Here is a 20,617-nt window from a genome sequence, read left to right as displayed (position 1 = left end):
GGGCACTTAATCAGGGCTTATATTCGAGTTCGAATTCTCCTCTATAATGTAATTTTGGTGTAAAAGTATGGACTGAAAAAAGGGTCAACCAAAACTCTTAACTTGAGATTCAAACAAAAACACCTTGTGATAATCATAAACAACAAAATCACACCACAGTCCATGTTAATCTTGCATCAATGCTGCTTGATAGCAACATTTAAAGGCCAATTAACCAAGCATCGTTTAGAAAATGCGTTGTTTGATTTGATCGTAATCGAGACAAATTGACACAAAGAATAATTACAAGAAGGAAGATGGATTTTCATGTCCACTATGACTGTTCCTCTCTTCTCATTGAGGCAACCAGAATCTTTGTAACCTTGAGGTATGAAATGTTCAAATAGGCTTTTCCGATGGCAGCCACCAGAAGTTCCTCTTCTGTATGGTTTTATCATCAAAATCGACCATGAACAGCAAATGGCGCAGAATCAACCTTTTGAGGATTGCCTAGCACCATATCTGCAAGCATTTCGGCGGTTCCTAGAGCCTGAAATCGAACCAAAAAGGATGGATAATTCTTTCTTTACTTGACTTACAAGTAATAACGGTTATAAGATATCTGTAACAAGCAAGAAATGTTGGGAAAAATATTTCTCAGTGTATAAATTTCTATATAATCAGCTGAATCACAATGTAATGAGTACTACCATAGTAAGTCCTTCCCCTTCATGCCCGGTTGCAAGGAACACGTTGGCCAAACCTGGCACAGGCCCGATCACCGGCTTCCCGTCAGGCACTGAGATTGTACAGGTTATGTCATTCATCAATTACATGACCAATTTTTTTTTTAGTTCTAGCATGAATTTGAAATCCTTAGAATATCAAACGATCCAGATTTTGTATATTTTCATTATGTTCTAAAAGATATCAGGACTTACCGTAAGGTCTTAATCCTACTCTCACTTCTCTGCTCTTACTGAAATCAGAGAGGGGCTTCTCTCTCAATTTGGGAAAGAACTCCCCCGCCCTCTCCCATATGCGGTTAACGATGGATTCTTCCACTTCAGTGCAGAAACCAGCAAACTGGCGGCTGCTCCCTGCAAAGCCATAGCAAATAACTGCAAGTTATAATTACACGATTGCATGTTTTCTCAAGAAAAGAAACGAGTCATCAAGGTAATGTTTTACCAAGAACAATGTTCCCCATTGTATCCATAGTGGCTGTCATTGATACAGACAAGGCTTGCCCATCATGATCATCGAGCAACCCGGAAGTTGATAAGCTTGGAAGCGGAACTGCAGTATGATGATGATCAATATATCCTACCTCCATCAGACCATGATTGAGTTGAAAGGAATTAAAATTCTCCAGCACTAGAAGGTGACCCTGTCACACAGATCAAACAAAATATAAATGACACAAATTCAAAGCAACATAGATGACATTTATGCATCTGGAAAACCCAACTATGATATTTTAACATCTATGCAAGAAGAAGTCTGTTTGAATTGTAGATTTAAACATTTCGTGGTTTCACGGGGATGTCCAGGACAATTTCTGATTCTCTAAGCAGATCAGACATCAAAGAGCCACTCCAACAACCAGCTGCCACTACAATGGCCTTCTTGCTGCGCAAGATATTCCTAGAAGTCTTAATAGCCTTAAACTCCCACTGCCATCAGACCTGAGCACACACATAAAGAGTTACAATAGTATTAGCTTAACAATCTAGCCCAGCGCACCCAAAAAAGTTCGATAGCAAACCTTAACAAACTTATCACTGGATCATTATAAAACTCTGCATATCTACCCTTTGATGAATAATGCCTGTTGCCCTACAAAAGTGGGAATGATTTATAGACCGATAAAGATAAGGTCACTAAATTTGTTCATATAGCTAAATAGTTTTGGTTTTCTTTTCTTAAAAACAAATGAACCTTTTCAAGAAATTCAGCAGCGCGACGGGCATTCAGTTGGCTATCATCAGGTAGAAAGGCAGCCCCAGTATCTTTATCAACCATGAGTTCAGGTTCCTTCACATGCAAGTCACTGGCAGACAAGTACTCTGCTCTTAACCCAGCTTCACATTGCTGCTTTACCATCCTTTTTAACTTGTCAGACTCCTCCGGGGTTCTACCAACTAGCAAGCTTCCTATAAAACCAAACCAACACTTTCAAAAAAAAAAAAACTAATGCTATAGTCACCAAATTTGACAACTCTGAAAATAATGTGTTAGTACACACGTTAACAATAAACGAAGTTAAAAGTCGGTCCGCATTTGAATAAATGAAACACTGTCACATAATTCTGCGAATTAATTTGATGTGAAAATACTTTTCATAAATGTTTTAATACCTGTTTTTTTCCAACCCAATAATTGTAAAGGGTCCAAGCCTTGATCTTTCAAACTCTCAGCCAATTCCTCCCAGAGCTTCTGGCTTCTCAGAGCCAGCTCCCAACCCTCGCTGCCAACTGTTTTGGATGCCATCCATATATAGCCTTGGCCTAAAAACAAGGTCCACATTTTCATCAATTTTTCACTTGACCCAACATTTTTTCAGATGAATGCCTTTTTCATGCATTTAATTAAATTTAATATTCACGCCTGCAAAACAATCAGTAAGGAGCTAAACGTTATGCTTACCAGCTCCGGTGGCACCGGAGCAAGGGACAGCCTTGTCGATTACGGCGACGGATAGGTCCGACCCGATCAGGAACTGCCGGGCTATGCTCAACCCGATTATTCCAGCTCCAATTACCAGAACATCAAATGTTTGGTCGGAATGGGATGCAGGTGCCGGTTCAGAATCGGAAGCCATTGAAACTTCGTTGACTTTCTTCTGTTGATCTGAGTTCAAGCTACAGCTCTGTGAATGAGACTTTTGAATTCGAACGTTGACTTGAAGCAGGGTGTTCCCGTGAAACGACGTCGATTTATTTGAAACAGCCGGTGGCGGATCCTTTTATAGAAGCACCAGTCTATATATTAAACTCTGAATCAATGTTACTTATTTAAAGTAATATTTGTTTGTATCAACAAAAAATAAAAAAAGAGGTAATATTTTGTTTTTAGAGGCCTAGAGCAACTCAAAGGGGTATCGTATCCCTTACCACATCGCCATTCTAGGTAAGGAAGGATGAAGTTGGAAACGAGATAAAATGGCCACACTCCTCAAACGAGGCAAACATACTTTGCCCCTGCCCCTTGGAGATGCTCTAAGGAACATGTAGAAAGCATACGTACGTAGATAATGAGTCCGCTCCACTTGCATTCAAGTTCAAATTCCCTTGTACAAAATAAAAAACGAGAAGAAGAAATATACCCGTAACACAATTGAAGAGAGTTTACCAATTAGAACTTTGTAGTAATATGCATGGTTGGATGGTTATGCATCATAAGCCTTTTTATGGTTTAAGAGTACATAATCCTGTCTCTTTTTCATTCTACCATATAAAAATTAACCAAAAAATACAAGTGTCTTTGCCAAAACGTGAGATTACCCTCAAAATATGGAGGGCAACGCCATAAAGTCTCTATTTTGGGATGGTAAGCAACAATTCTCTGCCGTACACAGATGAGTTAGAGCAAAACTGATCTCATTTCTAAGGCATGGACTTTTACATATTATTACAAGTTGTCAAAATTAATCGTTGAGTCGCTAGACCAATAGATTTCTTTGCAGTTTGCTGCTAAATTAGCTTCCACAAGGCAGTCTGGGTCTTCTAAGGCTCTGTCTAAGGACTCTGCTAAATTTGCTTCCCATAAGCCCAACCTGCAGACTCTCTTGTAAGCCTCATAACTCGATGCTCTTAGGCCCTCCGAAACCATCTCCCTTAAAGATCCACAAATCTCTTCACCACTCACGAAATCCAGAAAAGTTTCGGATAAACCAGGTCGCCAGAAAACAACAATAGCACAGCTCTTGTCCACTAACCGAACATCAAATTCTTCTGAGAAAACGTCATGTGACTTGTGCAACAAGCTCTTGAGCATCCCCGCAGTCATGCCACTTCTAAATCCCCATAAGAATACCAAATGATTGCAGCTGACTTTTTTCATATTCTTTGTCCAGATTCTGATATCATCATTGATTGATTCTTGGGGGCTGTCAGGGTACGGATTGGATATGTTTGTATACTCTTCAGGGGCTGGAGCCAACAGTGCATTGTTAGATGTCATAGCATTGTCTGGAATTTTCAGAATGGAGCAGAGCTTTGCAAACAGATAACACATCTTCACCACATTATGCCTATGAACTGTGCCTTCTTCATTTTCTGTAATGGACAACCCCAAACATTGTATACATAATAAAAGTGAGGCTTGCTCTGAAGTAAAAGATCATGGCATGATGAAGAGAAATCTCACAAAAATGAGGTTATTTTATTGAAAACTAGTCAAGCAATCTGCCAAAGTTTTTTTTGTTCTTTTGTTCTTTTGATTTTTGATTTTTGATTTTTGTGTTTTCCCCCCTCCCATATCAAACCTGCCGCAAGAACACCCAGAGGTAAAACCCACAAGAGCAACAAACATGTAGCATTACTGTACTCTCTCTAGAGTGTCTGTGCGTTACATGAAAACTAGGAGAAATGACTACCTTGGGGAAGTTTTCCATATCAATGGGTGCAAAGTAATGATTATTCAGGTAGGAAATAGCTGCATGTATATTGGTCACCTTCCTTAGAGGGCCAATATTCTTCATCATATGGTTGACATCAAGTAAGTGAGGGAAAACCAAGTGCAAGGAGTCCATGAACTCGTCTACATTAGTCGGCAGGGGGGAGAGAAACTTTGAATGAATAAACGTGAAATCTGCATAAAACAAAATTAAATTATAAGTTAAGAAACTAAGAAAGAACAGAGGCCAAGTCGGGGGTATTAAAGCTCATAGATATTTATTAAATAGAGATACACCATTAAGGGAATTGTGGGAGACAACAGGTTTCTGTGAAGCAGAAATCAAATCGATCACCTCTCGAAATCCCCGAACTCTCTGGTTTTGTTCCTCTTCAAGGTTTTGAAGTTCTCTCTGTAAACATTCAAACCAAATGTTGATTATACTAAGCTTGATGATGCAAAACACTAAGAATTGAAAATCTCCTCTACCTCAAACGAGTCCTTGTCCTCCTTAGAACTTGTAAGAACGACACGAACAGCCTGAGTTCCTCCACCCTTTGCTGGGATTATTAAAGGAACAAGTTCATCAGAGAACTCCCTCAACATCTGCAACCAATGACATCAAACATTAAACCAAACAAAACTCTGATTAAGCATATCAGCACCAGACGACAGGGCTTCAGCCAAAGTATCCGAAAAATCAGATCAACCAACCTCCAATGCAAGCTGTATTTGACGTTCACTGCAAACATCTATATTCATGCATGGCCTTGATCCATAAAGTTCACTCCCCAAGACAAGTTTTTGTAAGGAACTAAGCAGAGCATCTGCAAAATGAAAAATAATACACTTTTTAACAAAAAAGATAACAAAATCGGAGGAAAGATAATGGATGTAAATACAATCTATTGCATTTTCAGTCCTAACCATCTTTCTTTGAACTCCTACACGCATTCTTCCAATGCTTGACTCGTGATTTAATTCTTTCAAGAAAAACTGTATCAGCAACGGTATGGGTCGAAGAAGAGTTCATTATATAGGTGCTGGGGCTTGGATTCCCTATCCGCACTTTAGCTGCAGATTCTTGTGCTCTGGACAAGTATGATATACCTGTCTCAAAAGACAAGAGACAAAAAATCTCAAAACCTCATATAAGTTACAGACTTGCAAAATCTCAAATTGTACACAACAAGAAAATCAGTCCTTATTTTTTGTCTCACTTTTCCCCAATACATCATATGTTCTTAACTTTCATATTTCTTCTCATTTTCCTAAAAATATTGACTTGGGTATTATCATATATCATAAACTTGGTGATTAGGAAGTGAAATGATAAATCATTAGGGCAGGCTTACCATTATATATGCAGGCATTAAAATCAAAACCTTCTTGAGCCATGGAAGTCAAATGTGATGTTTGAACTGAAAAGCTATAAGATGGCATCCCCAGCTTCAATTCATCTCTTGGGAACAATACAAAGTTGTATCTGCATCAAAATCAACAAACCCGCATTACCAATCTCATTCTCTACATGTAATATGTACGTATTTATGCACATGTGTATAGTATAAGTGTACGGACGGGTGAGGAGTGAGCTTGGAGGCTCTGAGAGTGAAGGGGCAGGCGGCGAACTGAAGAAGCTGGAACCTTTCTGCGGCGTACTTGGCCTTGCAATACGACGTGTCGGCGGTGTCGAAGGGTTGGGGACGGTGCCATGCCGCAGAAAACGACCCCGTTTTCTGCAGCGAGACGGCTACGAAGTCCGAGCCGGCGAGGTGGTCCTTGAACTCCTCCAGGGACTCCTTGAAATTCAACTTGGTCACTTCCTTCACCGCCCATTTCTTTGGGACATTGGTGCTGGTGCTGGTGCTGAGAAAACGTCGCCGTATCAGTAGAGGCAGAGACGCCATGGTTTGCCTCCGTCTTCGCACTGCCTGTTAGAAAATGTGCCTTTCAATTTTCTTTACCAGACGGCGGGCTTACGACTTGTCGTTGCTTTCCTCCCTTTCGATTTTAGATTTTTTTATTTCAAATGTAGCATTTGCATGCTATTGACAAAAATACTCTTCCCAAATGCGACATGTGGTCGCCAATTCCATGAAATTTTATGATCATTTTTGTCCAATTAGGTTGCCACTTTGAGTTCAAATCATCTACTAATCTCATTAGCATTAATTTGTTGAGCATGTGTGTGAGGGCATTCCCTTCAACGAAAATGAGCTAAAATAGGATACATGTATACAAATGAACTCATGGACAATTTAAACAAAAAGTAATAGCATAATAAAACTATAGGGAAAAACATACAATTAAAAAAATTATGGGACCATGTGAAATTTAGGTCTGGTTATGGCCTTTTTACTTCTAAGTTAAGGATAAATTCATAAATAGTGCAAACTCAATTTAATAATTTACGATTAATTTATACGTTAATAAAGAATGATGAATCAGTCAATCTAACGACTATAACCGTACTAAAAAAATATATGATAATGTGAATCAATTTAAAATTTGGGGAATAAAGTAATATAGTGGTGATAATTAATGGGCATTATTGCTATAAGTGCAACCATATATAAGTGTTTATATTTTAGCACCCAAAATATATATATATAAATGTTATAGAATCTCCATTTACTTACGACATGTCGTTGCTTTCCACTTTAGCCCAAACACAACCAGTATTGGGCCCATAAAAACGAACGACGTACATGAGGCGGCGGCCCAATAGTATAAATAGTATCAACGAAAGCACGTGACACGTGTTCGATGCAGATCGTGAACATCCCCCAATTGTAATCGATTAGGGCATCCGAGCTTTATATATGTAAAACCACTAAAACCAGACCGAACGAGCGACTGCGTTTCCAGCAAAGTCCGGTAGAGCTTCGATCGTCGTACAAGACTCGAGCTTCTCCGCCAAAAGCTCCATTGCAAGCCCTCATCGCCTTCATTTTCTCAGCTCAAGGTTAGGGTTTGTTTTTCGTCGACCTTCATTTTGTTTCTTGTCAATTTCTGTTGAATCGTCTTGTTGTGTTGGTCATTTCTTGGTTGCATGGAATCTGTAGAGTCTTTTTGAGAGGTCAAGTAGCTATGTTTCGGTACCATCAAATATGAAATAACCCAAAAAGTTTTTTTTATTTGTTGATTTTCTTGGTTAATAAAGTAATAATCTTTATTGGAAAACATGGTATGATTATACGGTGGTATCTGGTACTGGTGTGTAATTCATGGAACAAACAGTATGATGTATGTTTTCTAGTTAAATTTATTGAGTTGCGTCTAGAAAATGCCTGTACGTCTGTATGTTGAAGAAGGGTTGGTTTCTCTGTCTGGACCTGTACCACGATTATGATATTCTATACATGTTCAATAGTTTGTGTATCATATTTATTTTGCATCATTTGGTATTGTAGATGTTCTGATTGAGGTTTGCTTTGCTTGTTATTGCAGTGTGGAGATTGTGAGGTGTCATATTAACTGGGTTCTGAAGTGCAGTGAAGCTTTTTCTTGAGTACAAAATTTGTCATTTTATACAGTTCTTGGCACTGTTGATTTCTTGTAAACGTCATGAATGTCCAATCCAAGTTTCGCCTGATTTCGTACTCGCAAGAGTTGGTTGATGGACAACCGGTCTATGTTTCTTCAAACTGCCTTCCTATCAAGGCTTTGAAGCTTGAACCAGCTGGGCATTCTTTCCATGCCGTGGCACTTAAACTTCTTGGTTGTGTGGAGGAGGAAAAAGATGCTGATGTTCAGAAGGTGGTTAATGATAAGGAGCCGACTTCTATACCATCATTTGATTCGTACAGCAGCAAAGGTAAAAAAAAATCTGGTGCTGAAGGCAAACAACAAGATCACTATGCGTTGTTAGGTTTGAGTCATTTAAGATACCTTGCCACTGAGGAACAGATAAGAAAAAGCTATCGCGAGACTGCCTTGAAATACCATCCTGACAAACAGGCTGCTCTTCTTCTTAATGAGGAAACTGAAGCTGCTAAACAAACAAAGAAGGACGAGATAGAGAGCCACTTTAAGTCCATCCAAGAAGCGTACGAGGCATTAATTGATCCTGTGAAGAGAAGAATCTATGACTCCACTGATGAGTTTGATGATGAAATCCCCACTGATTGTGCCCCACAGGACTTCTTCAAGGTGTTTGGTCCTGCTTTTATGAGGAATGGGCGGTGGTCGGTTAACCAGCCAATCCCATTTTTAGGTGAAGAGAATACTCCTCTGAAGGAAGTAGATAGTTTTTATGACTTTTGGTACACCTTCAAGAGCTGGAGAGAGTTCCCACATACCGATGAGTTTGATCTTGAGCAAGCTGAGTCTCGTGACCATAAGAGGTGGATGGAGAGGCAGAATGCAAAGCTTTCAGAAAAGGCTAGGAAGGAGGAGTATGCTAGAATACGTACTCTTGTTGACAATGCGTATAAAAGAGACCCAAGAATTGTGAGGAGAAAGGAAGCAGAGAAAGCTGAGAAGCAAAGGAAAAAGGAGGCCAAGTATCTTGCCAAGAAATTACAGGAGGAGGAAGCAGCCAGGGCTGTAGAAGAGGAGAAGCGACGGAAGGAGGAGGAGGAGAAACGAGCTGCAGAAATAGCTTTGCAGCAGAAGAAGTTGAAAGAGAAAGAGAAGAAACTGCTGCGCAAAGAGCGGAGTCGACTTCGAACACTTTCAGGGCCTGTTATTTCGAACCGTTTACTCAGTCTTGCCGAGGATGATGTGGAAAGTCTCTGTATGTCTCTTGATATTGAGCAGCTTAGGAATATATGTGAGAGGATGGAGGGCAAAGAGGGGCTGGAGCGAGCAGAAGTTCTTAGAGATGCATGTGGATATAAAAATGATTTGGAGGGTAAGAAAGAAGATGAGAAGAAAACTCTACAACAGAATGGTTCCGTGGAGACTAATGGTACTGTGCTGTTAGGCAGCTATGAGAAGAAGGAGAAACCTTGGAGCAGAGAAGAAATTGAGCTTTTGAGAAAAGGAATGCTAAAGTTTCCGAAAGGAACCTCTCGGAGGTGGGAGGTTGTTTCAGATTACATTGGTACTGGAAGATCTGTGGAAGAAATTCTGAAGGCAACCAAAACAGTCCTCCTCCAGAAACCTGATTCTAGCAAAGCTTTTGATTCTTTTCTTGAAAAGAGGAAGCCCACACCATCTATTGCTTCTCCACTTACAACGAGAATTGAAGTAGAAGGGGTATTGACTCCTCCTCAGGGCACTGAAACCCCTGCTGAAAAGGTAGATAAATCAGGAGAGTCGTCAAGCGGAAGCACAAAAGACCAAAATCCTAACGATCGAATTGCTGAAAATGGAGTATCGTCAGGTTCAGAGCAGGATGTATGGTCTGCTGTACAAGAAAGAGCACTGGTTCAGGCCCTGAAAACCTTTCCAAAGGAAGCCAGTCAGCGTTGGGAGCGAGTTGCTGCTGCTGTTCCTGGGAAGACTGTGAATCAATGCAAGAAAAAATTTACTTTGCTGAAGGAAAGCTTTAGAAACAAGAAGAGTTCTGCTTAATTTGCTGGGATTTTCTCAATTGTTGCAGGTGTTTGAGAAAATCTTTCTGGCTATCTCTTACATTTTTAATTCTTTCTAGGCGGAGATTGTGCAAGCTATTTTAGGTTTAGATTGAGAGCAGTTGTTGCTCCGGTCTCTGCCATGTTGATTTTGGTGTAGAGCCAATACAGATCTTTAGCTATTTTGGAAGAGGGATTATATTTTGTATTGTTTTTTCAGACCATGTTTTATTTCAGTGTCGGGGGTTCACTGCACTGAGAGATCTGTGAAAGGTTAGCAGCTGCATGAAAATAGGAAGAGATAATGATTAAGGTTGAGAATAGTTTATGTTTTGCTGTAGCAATTTCATTACTAGACACAATTTGATTCTACTGATAACCAAATTTATATATTTACTTCATTTCAAGCTTGTTAATTGTCTCATGTTGTTGGTAGGAGGATTCTCCTCATGAAATTTTCCTTCAATTATCAGCATGGGTCTCTATTTGGTTAGTGGGTCTTATATGGAACCTACAGCAGAAGACAAGGAAAAAGAGATACAATCGATGGTTGAAGATTATGCATCGTACTTTTTCGAACGCAAGAATAAAATAGAGCAATTATCAAGTCTTTTGGTAATTGTTTATATATCTCTTGGGTATTTTCAGTTTAAGGTTGGCGAGTCAGATATAATGTTTTGAAGTTCATGCAAATGTGGTCAAGCGTTTTTTATGCTGCTGAAAGAACACCAAAAACTGTAAAGAAAAGGAATAGATATTTCCATAATCTTCTTGTTAAATAACATTCTTGACAAACCCTTCATACTACTAATAGATTGGGCCACGCAGATGTGCTTTTACATGAACAACTGATTAATTAAAATATTTCCAAGATGGCTAATGAAATAGGGCTAAATCTGCTTTTTACAGTAAATAACTTCAGAAAACCTAGCGTTGTCCAGCTTATATTGCTTCCTCAAGCCGCGCACGTATTGAATCCAGATTTGACATTTTATTAATGCTGCAAGAAGAGAGATGAGATGACATCAAACAATTTGATTGAGTTTCTATCTATTTAATAGAAGGCAATATACGTCTCCAAAACACAGAATTCTGTTTTGCACTGTAGATAAAACTCACTAGATCAAAAGCAAATCTCCTCCGGGTGCTAACTTCTTTTCAGAAATCCATTCTGGAACCAGCTTTAGCAACAAGGTAAGCTGCTCTTCAACTTCCTCTGTAAAAAGAACAATAAAAGGGTTAGGTTCACCAAGACCTTTTGCAAATCGTAATAGGAAATTATTTATTTTATACAATGGCTTACTTCTGTCAACAAAATCACAGTTTATCCAAATTATTTTGTGTACAAGCTCCTCTTTTGTGATAGCAGAAGAGCTCATTGACTGAAATAGGAGATGAATCGTGTTGAAGAGCTTAGGCAGGCTGGAAATCATCTGTCGCTGCCTCTTTGCTTGTGAGACGTCAGGATTTTGCCCCTCTATTTCCTTCCTCTCCTCATCTTCAAGCTGCAAAAGATAAAATGGATACTCATCAGAAATGAAGTCATTATGTTTAAAATCAAGTAGATGTAAAGACATATGGAATAAGCAAGCCTTAAACATTGATACTGAGCTTGATTTTCAACTATAATTTAACATGATTCCAAAAACTTACATAACTAATAGAGCTCAACCAAATACATCGTTGAACAGATCATACGGTTATCCAAACTAAGACACAGAACGAGATTTACACTATATTTCAAGTGCCATACTTTCACAAAACCACGTTGTGGGCTTGATGCAGAAAAAGTAATTTACACTACATAATTTAAGCCGAGGTCAGTTCAAGCAAGCTTTCTGGGCAATGGGCATATTTTTCCCAGCATATGATGCCATAATTTTTTGGTCTGACAGGTTTCATAGGGTCATGCAGGTGGATTAAAGTAGGATGGAGTTAGTAAGCTCCAACAGCTTTCATAGAAATACAGACAAAAGACATGACATACCGATTGCAAAAGATCTTCTGGAAGAATATCAGAAAAGCCATTATCAAATGATGCACTGTCCATATCAAGTGCTTCATCCTCGACCTTTTTATTCTTCACAGGAGTGTCAAATTTCAATGACCTGGAGCGTGGAGGTCGCCTAACCAACTTTTCTGGTGAGCTAGTAGAATTATCATCTGGGCTCATATAACAGCGCTTTGGCGGGTGCAATGCAGGTGTAACAGTCATCAACCTGGCTGGAGTTGAAGCAAGCTTTGCTGGAGTAGACTGAATGCAAGCACTTTTTGTGGGCAAACCATTGTCATTTTCTATGAGGCCTATCTCTTTGGTTGGAGTAGCGGGCACTTGGCCATATGATGAAGCAGCAGTACTAGCTGGAGTAGACTGAATGCTAGCACTTTTTGTGGATAAACCATTATCATTTTCTATGGGCCCTATCTCTTCGGTTGGTGTAGCAAGCACTTTGCCATACGATGAAGCAGCAGTACTAGCTTCCTCACCTGAGTAAACTATACTAAGATTGGACTCTGGAACTGAAACATTTCGAGCTTGGAAGGATGGCTTTGAAAAGTGCCGTCGAAAAGATCGAGATAAATGAGCTGTCATTGCTGGTTGCTGCTCTATCGGTGCTTCAAATGATGTCTCAATGGGTAATAATGGGCCGGGAGCTCCGCTTATGTTGGAATTCACACCTTCCTTTGACTGATTAGATGGCATTTGATGTGTTTCATCTGGAATTTCATCACCTTGAAGGCGGGTTGTTGATGCTTCTGGTTTTTCAACCGTGTGTAAATCAGTCAACACCTCAGGAGATGGTGACAAGGGAAACTTAATAGTATCTGGATGGATATCTTGCTTTGCGCAATTGAATGGCTGGGGCAGAGTTTCTTTTGGAATTTCATAACCCTGAAAGCATATTAATCATTGTTAGGTCACATGCTATTCAAAAAGAAGTTCAAGAAAAACAATGTTAAATCCATAAAAGAACAGCTTGAAGAGCTAAGTAACTTACTTCCCAGCTAGGACAACTGGACAAGTTGCCTTAAGCCTAGCCTAATTAATTTAATTAGCGTATGTTGGGAAAAAAAAATTGAGATACAGATATCCTAGAGCAAGAATAACCCTACAAAACCATATTTGTAGAATTCCTCTGTTACAAGAGTTAACACAGTAATCATTCTAAATCCTAGTGTCATTTACTGTCGATTAGAGAGAAGATAACAAAGCATGCACTCAAGCTTATGCCACTACACTAAATAATTTCTAATATTTTTGGTAAAAGTCAGGTGTGACTCATAGATTTCCCAGTCAAATACAAGATAATTTCACAGATTGCCCTATACATCCAATGTAGAAAGGGTATACCTCAGGATGGAACTTTGAAATATCTGCAAGCCGCTCGCGAAAGGCCCTCCTCAAATGCATATGCCCATCACCTTCAGATTTCAACTCATCATTCTCTACCGCATCAACATTCAAGGTAACATGAAGATCTGGCTTCAAACAATTGGTTTTCTCATTCTTAACAAGCACCTTCTTTATCTCAATTGCCTCAGGAAAAATAAACTTCAGCTGAGCCAAGTGACTATATGTAAACCTCCTAAAACCCAGATAAACAAAAATCAATCACTTTCTATAGTCTAATTTATTTCTTCAGCAACCAAACAACAAATTAAAAAGACCCTTTAAAAAAAAAATAGTACCTATCTGTCAAACACTTGATTTTTGGGCAAATATTGGAAAAACTCGTCATCAAACCCCTCAACCGCAACAACCGAATCGAAGCATCCAAGCAATCAAAAAATTCACCCAATATCTCATACCTGCCAAAGAAAAACCCACAAAAATTAATACATTAAAATCCACCTAAAATTTCAATACAAACAAATGAAATTTACGAAGCCTTACTTTTCTGGTAGCTTCTCGGTGGCACCAACATGGGTCTTATTTGGGTTTTCGTCGGGGCGAGATTCGATCTTTTGTCTAGCAGAGTCGATCTGGACCGTTGGTTGCTTCTGGGTCGACTCGCGGAGGCTTTTATGACGGAAGTGTTGGGGCTTCTCTGGGGTTTTGGTGCTCACTGAATCGTCGTCTACGACTCGGAGCTTTGGGTTTATATGGGGTTTTTCCGATTTGATGGTAAGAGAGAGATTGCGTTTAGGGGTCTTTTGGATTTCTGAGGAACTCATTGCAGAATAAGAGCGAAAGAGACAGAGAGAGATTTGGGATCTGGAGTCGATGAAAATGTGAATTTTGAAGACCACAGTCTAAGAGGAAAAGTGTTTGCCAATTGGGGGTTTTTGGTATTTATTATAATCAGGGTTTTCCATGGCGGGAAAAGATGCCCGTTGCTTCCCGCGAAATAGATCCGTTGGATCACTTATAATTCATTCGCTGCTATTATTTTTTAAGAAATATTAATAAGACCAGATATAGCCGTGCGGCTATACTATGAGACAGTATAGCCGGGCGGCTATACTATTCTCGGAAAAAATAAAAACCGAATATAGCCGACCGGCTATACTATTTTTTAAAAATTCGCGAATAAGTCGCCACGTGTCAAAAACGTATAACCGAGCGGCTATACTATTTTTATAAAAAAAAATAAAATGGCTCATATAAATTAAAAAACGAGTATGGCTATAATATTTACCCCCACTGGTGTCAAAATAAGTATAGCCGCGCGGCTATACAGTTTTTAAACCGAGTATAAAAGCGAAGAGGGTGCTTCATCCATCTCCTTCTCTTTTCTTCTTCTTTGCTCGCAGCAAACAACCACAGGAAGAGGATGCTTCTTTCATTATCATTACCTCCTTTTCGAACCCTCATTACGCTGTGGGAATTTCTTGATCTGGATTTGGATCTAGTTTGATAAAGTTTTGGGGTGTGGTGGTGTGATTTTGATTGGCTGTTGGCTGAAATTTGGTTGTTTTGTTTTGATTTTTGTTTTGTTTTGGTGATTGTTTCAATGGTGGCCGTGTGTTCGGAAATATTGTGTGGTTTTGATGGAGTTGTTATAAATGGAGGATTTCTCAATTTTGGTTAGTGAAGTTGAAGAACATGCTTCTAGTTCCAATTTCTTCGGTAGAGAGAGAGAGAGGAGTGGGTGGCTGCTTCGGTGGTGTGGCTGAGGCTGTGGGGTGGGGCTAGGGTTTGGGATGAGGGGTGGCTGCTTGGAGATTATGGAGTTTTCTTTTTGTATTTTGTGTTTATAATTTTTTTTAATTAGTTTTTTTAATGTTTTATTAATAATTTAAGTTTAAAAATGTGTTTTGATTTTTTTTTTTTAAGTTTAAAAAAGTGGATTCCACACATGCCACATCAGCAACTAATGGAAATGCTAATGTTAAAACTAACATCGGAACCATATTGAAAAGCTTAGAGTATGTAATCGTTAAAATTGAGAGTGCAATGGTAAACATGCCTTAAAGATAAGAGTTGAGAGTACTAAATTGAAATTAACCCCTTTTTTATTTTATAAATGAAGTTAGGAAGGGAGAGGGGGTTTTTTTTCACAAAGACATTGCTGAGGTGCCTTGGGGATTTGAATCTGAGACCACTAATTTGTAAATCAATGCCATTTTTCAATTGACTAGATCCCATTGGCACCACATAGATTGGCTTCATTGAGTTTTTCTTTGAATTGATATGCTTCATTGGCTATTTAGAAACCACCCAGTTTTTAGGCTTGAGAGAATACTTTAAGCCTGTTTTGATTTATATGCAGCAACTAGCCACAGTTTAATTTTAATTAAGCAGTTTACTTGCAACCAATAATCTCCAAGTTAAAATGCAAGGAATCATTCAAATAAAAAAGGATGTTCCTTTAACTCAAGCTTGTTAATTTGCCTCATCTATGTGACCATGGAGGATTATCTATCTGATATTTTAATTTAATGTTTCATATAGAAGTAACAATCAGAAGACTGGTTTGATTTAATAGGCAACTACAACACAGTTCATTTGATCATATTGTTTATTCACTATAAGCTTGTGCAGCATAGGCAACAAATAGCAGCACTGCTCTCTCTCTTATAGTGGTTGTCCAGCCAAAAACCGGCTAAATAAATCAAACGCCTCCCGCGGTTTGTATTCTGGAACGGTATGTCCTGATCCCTGCACCAATACAATCAAATGGAAGTATGAGAATCAACAATGAAACTGCTCAAAAGCAAAAATGAATGATGCTAGATGCAGTTTCAGTACAGGCTTACAGCCTGAGTAGACTAAGAAAGTGATGTACTGACCTTTACGGTTAGGAAGGTAAGGTTGTTTTCGTACCCTTGTGTATACCTGCAACCATTAACATAGGTTTATTCAATTTCACTACCAAGTACCCAATGAAAATGGTCTTCCAGGAAATGAGTTCTTTTTTCTTTCTTTTTGAGATTGTGTTGAAGCAAAAGAAAATCATCTATTTCTATTGTGGGTTTGATGAAGGAAAATATGTAACAGTAGGTACCCAGCAACTTGTCCATTGGAAGTCCATGGCCTCCATTCATCCACAACCTTATAACCAAGTGATCTAGTCCATGCTTCACTCCCAGTGAAAGGTACACACATATCATGATCACCACTGCCAGAAATGAAAATTGAATATAAATGCATATCAGTGATAACAGATTGCAAATCAGAACCTGAAATAACCAAGTGAAAGCATGTATGGGTTTACATTTTTCATTTACCTTCTCCCTTTTTGTGCAATCAAATGGAACATTGTAGCAAAGGTAAAAAAAAAAAGTGGCATTTTCCTTGTAGATTTACCTATATATAAGTGCCCGATAACCCTTTGCAGTGAGGTTCTTGTGGTATTTGATCATACTCCCAGCATCATGAGTAAATCTGATTCCGCTAGTACACAATTCCCAACTAGGTACCAAGCTTTCCTATAGTGCAAAAAGTTCCAAAAAATTTGATGATTTAGGAACCACTAGGACTAGACATCTACAAATTTCAGATTCTGGTTTAAAATATTAATTCAGAGAAACCTTACCCCTGCTGCATGGATTGCCTTTCTAACTGTTTCATTGTTCAACCATGAAGTAGCAACCTCATCATCCTGCAGGAGATATATCAAATCTAAGGGCATCTTGACATTTAAGACAATTCCAATGAAGCCACATCAGGATCAATGTCACGGCAATCAGGACCAAAGGGATACATTCTATAAATAAATATGAACAGAGGACAGTATTCTAGTATTGAAGTTGAAGAACCATTCATTTAGCCCTTTCCAGGGAAGTACGCTTATTACTATTAACTTGAGAAATCAATGGCTGAAATGGGAAAAGGGATCAAAATATCAAAGTGATAATAATGTTAGCAACTTACAGTACATGGAACGTCTTCGCTATTCATAAGTTCTGGCCAAGTTGGAACAATTCCATCTCTCACAGGAGCTCTAAGAGGCCAGGCACGACCAAACATCCTTTTTCTCACAGCAAGAGGCCTTTCAGTCTCACCCAACCGTCGAAAGCTCGATGGCACTCTACTGTTTGTAGTTGTCTTAATCTTCATTGAATCTGTGCCGTGATAGCATGGTTCTAGAATGTCATATATGTTCAATTCTTCTATGTTCTGGGATTAGTAACAGTCTTAAAGTCAGAACAAAAACATAAAATTCCATATTATAGGCAAATTATCAATATTTATATTACCTTGTCAACTTTCTCAAGCTTGCTCCTGCAAGCATCATTGACTGGGTAAACGTAGTTTCCTCCACACTCCTTGTTAACCTCCTGGAGCACAAAGATGCATTACCAGAATTACTAGATAGTGGGAGCAAGGGGATGAAATTAGCATTACAAATCAAATTGGACATTCTACACAAACCTCATATAGATCATCTGATATCAGTCCCATTCCATGTGCAAATGGAACAAGAGCGTTACCATCAAATTTATCATCCGTAACTCCATTTCCCACCAGATAACCCTGTATTATGCAGTAATTTGAGATTGGAGCCACAGATATTTGAAATTCACAAAAGGACTGCCTGCAGATAAATACCTTGAAGTTGAGAATGGGCTTTACACCGGCATCGATTCCTGCAGAGCTCCACCTTAGCTTTTAGTTTCAACACTTGCAGTTCAAGAATTTGAAGTACCTAAGTACGTTCTAACATTACTATTATAGGATGATTTACCTTTCACCACTTCAGAAGAAAGTGTTGGCACGTAGATTCCAGCATATGACTCACCAGAAATGAAGAATGGGTTGGAGAGGTACTCCGGGTAAAGTTCAAACCACTGGTTGCAGAACAACAAATTGCGGATGCATTAATAGTAGTATTTTGGGAGACATAATAAGCATCACTTCAACAAGTATGGGAACCTTTTCAAGTTTTTTCCTTTCTCACCTTTAGGAGAAACGTATGGCTATCAGAGGCAGTCTTTAGATCACCAGTATAATAGTCAGTTTTGTTTTCTGAGTAAGAAAAACCAACGCCAGCAGGAGAATCCAAATATATAATGTTGGAAACCTAAGATGAGAAGCATAATTATGAGTAATTTGATTTCACATGTGCTAGAAAAAGAAACAATTTCCATCAGATTCACAATTACATCTGCAGAATATTAGTGTAGTTAGTTTTTTCCTTGAGATTCTCAAAGTTCTAACCTTTGACCAGCTGTATGGATTAAAGTGCAGTTGGGGCAGACTTCCCTTGGTCTTGGCTGCTTCAAAATTGAATGGCCCTGAAAAATAGGGATGAAACCAATATTTTATAGATTAATAATGAAATTACAGAAAGTGTTAAACTTTATGAGAATTAAGCCCATCCAGTAAGTTGAAACGCACAAACTACTTTAACTAGTCTCATCTTCCTAGATTCAGCAACCAATAAGTATTGCCCATTTGAAAGTAAGCACCTTTACTTTCAAACCCAGATCCCAGCAGAGTCAGATACTTGAAGACAGTATGTACATTGAGTGGTGTGATTAAAAATGTCATGGCCTTCATTAATTAAATTGAGTGATTCAATTCAAATGAACTATGAAACAATACCATGCTCATAGACAAAGCCATCAAAGCTGGAGCATCCAGGTCCACCATTCAGCCACAGAACCACTGGATCCTCCGACGGCTTCCTTTCGGATTCAATGAAATAGTAAAACAGGTTCCTCCCATGACTTTGGTCAATTGTCACATACCTTCATACAATCAAACCCATAAAGAAATCAACAACCGTGCATCCCAGAAATCCATATGTACTTATAGTTTGAGAACAGTCTTGCTTACCCAGAATAGTGTTTTGAAGGAAGAGTGCCGCTGAAGCCAGGAATCTGGGTAATGAGAGCAGACTGAGGAGCTGATTGCGCTGGGAAAAAGCTCAAGAACACATAAATTAATGAAAGCAACAAATATAATACTCTGTGGGAGTCAAGACTAGAACTAGTCCTATCCATGGCCTCTACCTATGACTTTTGATAAAATTTGTTGGCAATTAGAAAAGCAAGAAGGATGTCATATCAATCAAACACTGTGAAAGAGAATTTATAATGAATTAGTCTGCAGCAACTTGCTATTGTTGTTGTTGTTGTTGCTGTTGCTGTTGCTGCTGCTTACAAGCTAAGAGAGAGGTGCTAAAAAGAGGAAGATAACAAAAGTGAGCCCTCAACTTGAGAAAAAACAGAAGAGGCCACTATTATTACGTACCATAGTGGGAAAACTGGTGCTCTGTGGAAGGCAACAAGCCAGTCATCTTCTGAGGACCTATCAGTGCATGACACGTTTTGACTGGTAGTCAGTCAGATGTTGATGCAACTGAAGGAGAAAAGGTGCTCCATAATTCTTGCGTTAGGTCCACTTGATATTGGCGCATCAGTGGTATGGGTGGAGTGTACATGGGTGTGACCCTGTGAGTGAGAAAGAGGGAGAAAATTGAGGAATTGGCACAAGAAATGTGTGATGACGTTAGATTTGGACTATGACTTTCAAGCTTTAATTAACCATTACTCAAACTGTTATATTAGAAGATAAATATTTAAAGCTTTAATTTTTAGTAACTGCTCTCAAATTAACTGCAAATTTTTTTCGCATATAATTTTTTTCTTATTATCAATTTCTCATATAATTCATTAGTTATTCTATAGTTTATTTATTTATTTATATAAGTGGTATTCTACTTTAATTTAATCTAAATTACGGGGAGTGAAATTCGAATAAAAATACAAAGTAGAAAACACATCCACTCTACCCAACTTGACTAAACCCATAATTGTCGTATGAAATTTTTTTTATAGTTGCATGGGTTATTTCATAACATTCATCATGCATGGTAGGCCATATAAGTACTAAAATATACGCACCTTCCATGAAAAGAAAGTACTAAAACCTTCCATGAAAAGAAACTGTTTTTGTGTGGTGTGGGGTTAGTTTTTAAAGTATTTTGCGTGTGAGGATTCTGAGGTTGGTTTTGTACTTGCATCCTTAAATTTGATAAGAGGCAAAAGTTAGGTTTGGGTTCTATATATTTGTTAGAACTTGATAATGTTGGACGAATCACATG

General features: G+C 38.6%; 5 protein-coding genes across 6 annotated transcripts; 1 reads left to right on the top strand and 4 right to left on the bottom strand.

The window, feature by feature from the left end:
- Positions 1-130: 130 nt before the first annotated feature.
- Positions 131-3,061, bottom strand: LOC103334688 (uncharacterized). Its single transcript, XM_089053789.1, is given in 10 exon segments — positions 131-529; positions 690-778; positions 921-1,079; positions 1,171-1,369; positions 1,506-1,654; positions 1,657-1,667; positions 1,748-1,818; positions 1,921-2,135; positions 2,340-2,489; positions 2,629-3,061. Coding segments are annotated over 10 exon segments (1,311 nt in total). The 5' UTR covers positions 2,804-3,061; the 3' UTR covers positions 131-436.
- A 325-nt stretch (positions 3,062-3,386) lies between these two features.
- On the bottom strand, positions 3,387-6,556 carry LOC103334689 (Polynucleotidyl transferase, ribonuclease H-like superfamily protein). Its single transcript, XM_089053790.1, has 8 exons — positions 6,181-6,556; positions 5,955-6,085; positions 5,527-5,709; positions 5,314-5,426; positions 5,089-5,205; positions 4,897-5,011; positions 4,564-4,794; positions 3,387-4,259 (listed from the first exon to the last, which is right to left on the bottom strand). The coding sequence occupies exons 1-8, from the start codon at positions 6,507-6,509 to the stop codon at positions 3,613-3,615; spliced, it is 1,866 nt and encodes a 621-aa protein (XP_088909916.1). The 5' UTR covers positions 6,510-6,556; the 3' UTR covers positions 3,387-3,612.
- An 805-nt stretch (positions 6,557-7,361) lies between these two features.
- LOC103334690 (uncharacterized) lies at positions 7,362-10,531 on the top strand. Its single transcript, XM_008237671.3, has 2 exons — positions 7,362-7,567; positions 8,053-10,531. The coding sequence occupies exon 2, from the start codon at positions 8,170-8,172 to the stop codon at positions 10,120-10,122; it is 1,953 nt and encodes a 650-aa protein (XP_008235893.2). The 5' UTR covers positions 7,362-7,567; positions 8,053-8,169; the 3' UTR covers positions 10,123-10,531.
- Positions 10,532-10,857: 326 nt separating this feature from the next.
- Positions 10,858-14,501, bottom strand: LOC103334691 (CDT1-like protein a, chloroplastic). Its single transcript, XM_008237672.3, has 7 exons — positions 14,017-14,501; positions 13,812-13,931; positions 13,474-13,708; positions 12,109-13,014; positions 11,425-11,626; positions 11,241-11,337; positions 10,858-11,121 (listed from the first exon to the last, which is right to left on the bottom strand). Exons 1-7 carry the CDS (start codon positions 14,295-14,297, stop codon positions 11,064-11,066), a joined length of 1,899 nt encoding a protein of 632 aa, XP_008235894.2. The 5' UTR covers positions 14,298-14,501; the 3' UTR covers positions 10,858-11,063.
- Positions 14,502-15,911: 1,410 nt separating this feature from the next.
- SCPL21 (serine carboxypeptidase-like 21) lies at positions 15,912-19,729 on the bottom strand. 2 transcript variants are annotated; one of them, XM_089054641.1, is made up of 14 exons: positions 19,348-19,729; positions 19,114-19,259; positions 18,727-18,803; positions 18,467-18,589; positions 18,254-18,356; positions 18,118-18,155; positions 17,941-18,042; positions 17,766-17,846; positions 17,440-17,685; positions 17,102-17,197; positions 16,873-16,994; positions 16,571-16,684; positions 16,356-16,401; positions 15,912-16,224 (listed from the first exon to the last, which is right to left on the bottom strand). In XM_089054641.1, the coding sequence occupies exons 1-14, from the start codon at positions 19,512-19,514 to the stop codon at positions 16,141-16,143; spliced, it is 1,545 nt and encodes a 514-aa protein (XP_088910767.1). In that variant the 5' UTR covers positions 19,515-19,729; the 3' UTR covers positions 15,912-16,140. The 2 variants fall into 2 exon arrangements, with proteins under 2 accessions (XP_088910767.1, XP_008235895.2); XM_008237673.3 differs by having other exon boundaries at positions 17,102-17,167.
- Between the last annotated feature and the right edge of the window lie 888 nt (positions 19,730-20,617).

This window comes from Prunus mume, linkage group LG6 (assembly GCF_029339155.1).
Source record: "Prunus mume cultivar Tortuosa linkage group LG6, ASM2933915v1, whole genome shotgun sequence".
Lineage (NCBI taxonomy): Eukaryota > Viridiplantae > Streptophyta > Magnoliopsida > Rosales > Rosaceae > Prunus > Prunus mume.
This window is presented reverse-complemented; position numbering and strand designations above follow the sequence as displayed.

Coding starts and splice junctions, on each gene's coding strand:
- LOC103334689 (XM_089053790.1), bottom strand. CDS start 6,509: ATGGCGTCTCTGCCTCTACTGATACGGCGACGTTTTCTCAGCACCAGC. Junction 6,086..6,180: donor TCCAAGCTCACTCCTCACCC/GTCCGTACACTT, acceptor ATTTTGATGCAG/ATACAACTTTGTATTGTTCC. Junction 5,710..5,954: donor TAATGCCTGCATATATAATG/GTAAGCCTGCCC, acceptor CTTTTGAGACAG/GTATATCATACTTGTCCAGA.
- LOC103334690 (XM_008237671.3), top strand. CDS start 8,170: ATGAATGTCCAATCCAAGTTTCGCCTGATTTCGTACTCGCAAGAGTTG.
- LOC103334691 (XM_008237672.3), bottom strand. CDS start 14,297: ATGAGTTCCTCAGAAATCCAAAAGACCCCTAAACGCAATCTCTCTCTT. Junction 13,932..14,016: donor ACCGAGAAGCTACCAGAAAA/GTAAGGCTTCGT, acceptor TTTCTTTGGCAG/GTATGAGATATTGGGTGAAT. Junction 13,709..13,811: donor ATCAAGTGTTTGACAGATAG/GTACTATTTTTT, acceptor TCTGGGTTTTAG/GAGGTTTACATATAGTCACT.
- SCPL21 (XM_089054641.1), bottom strand. CDS start 19,514: ATGGATAGGACTAGTTCTAGTCTTGACTCCCACAGAGTATTATATTTG. Junction 17,847..17,940: donor TATCAGATGATCTATATGAG/GTTTGTGTAGAA, acceptor TTTGTGCTCCAG/GAGGTTAACAAGGAGTGTGG. Junction 17,198..17,439: donor GCGAAGACGTTCCATGTACT/GTAAGTTGCTAA, acceptor TTAAATGTCAAG/ATGCCCTTAGATTTGATATA.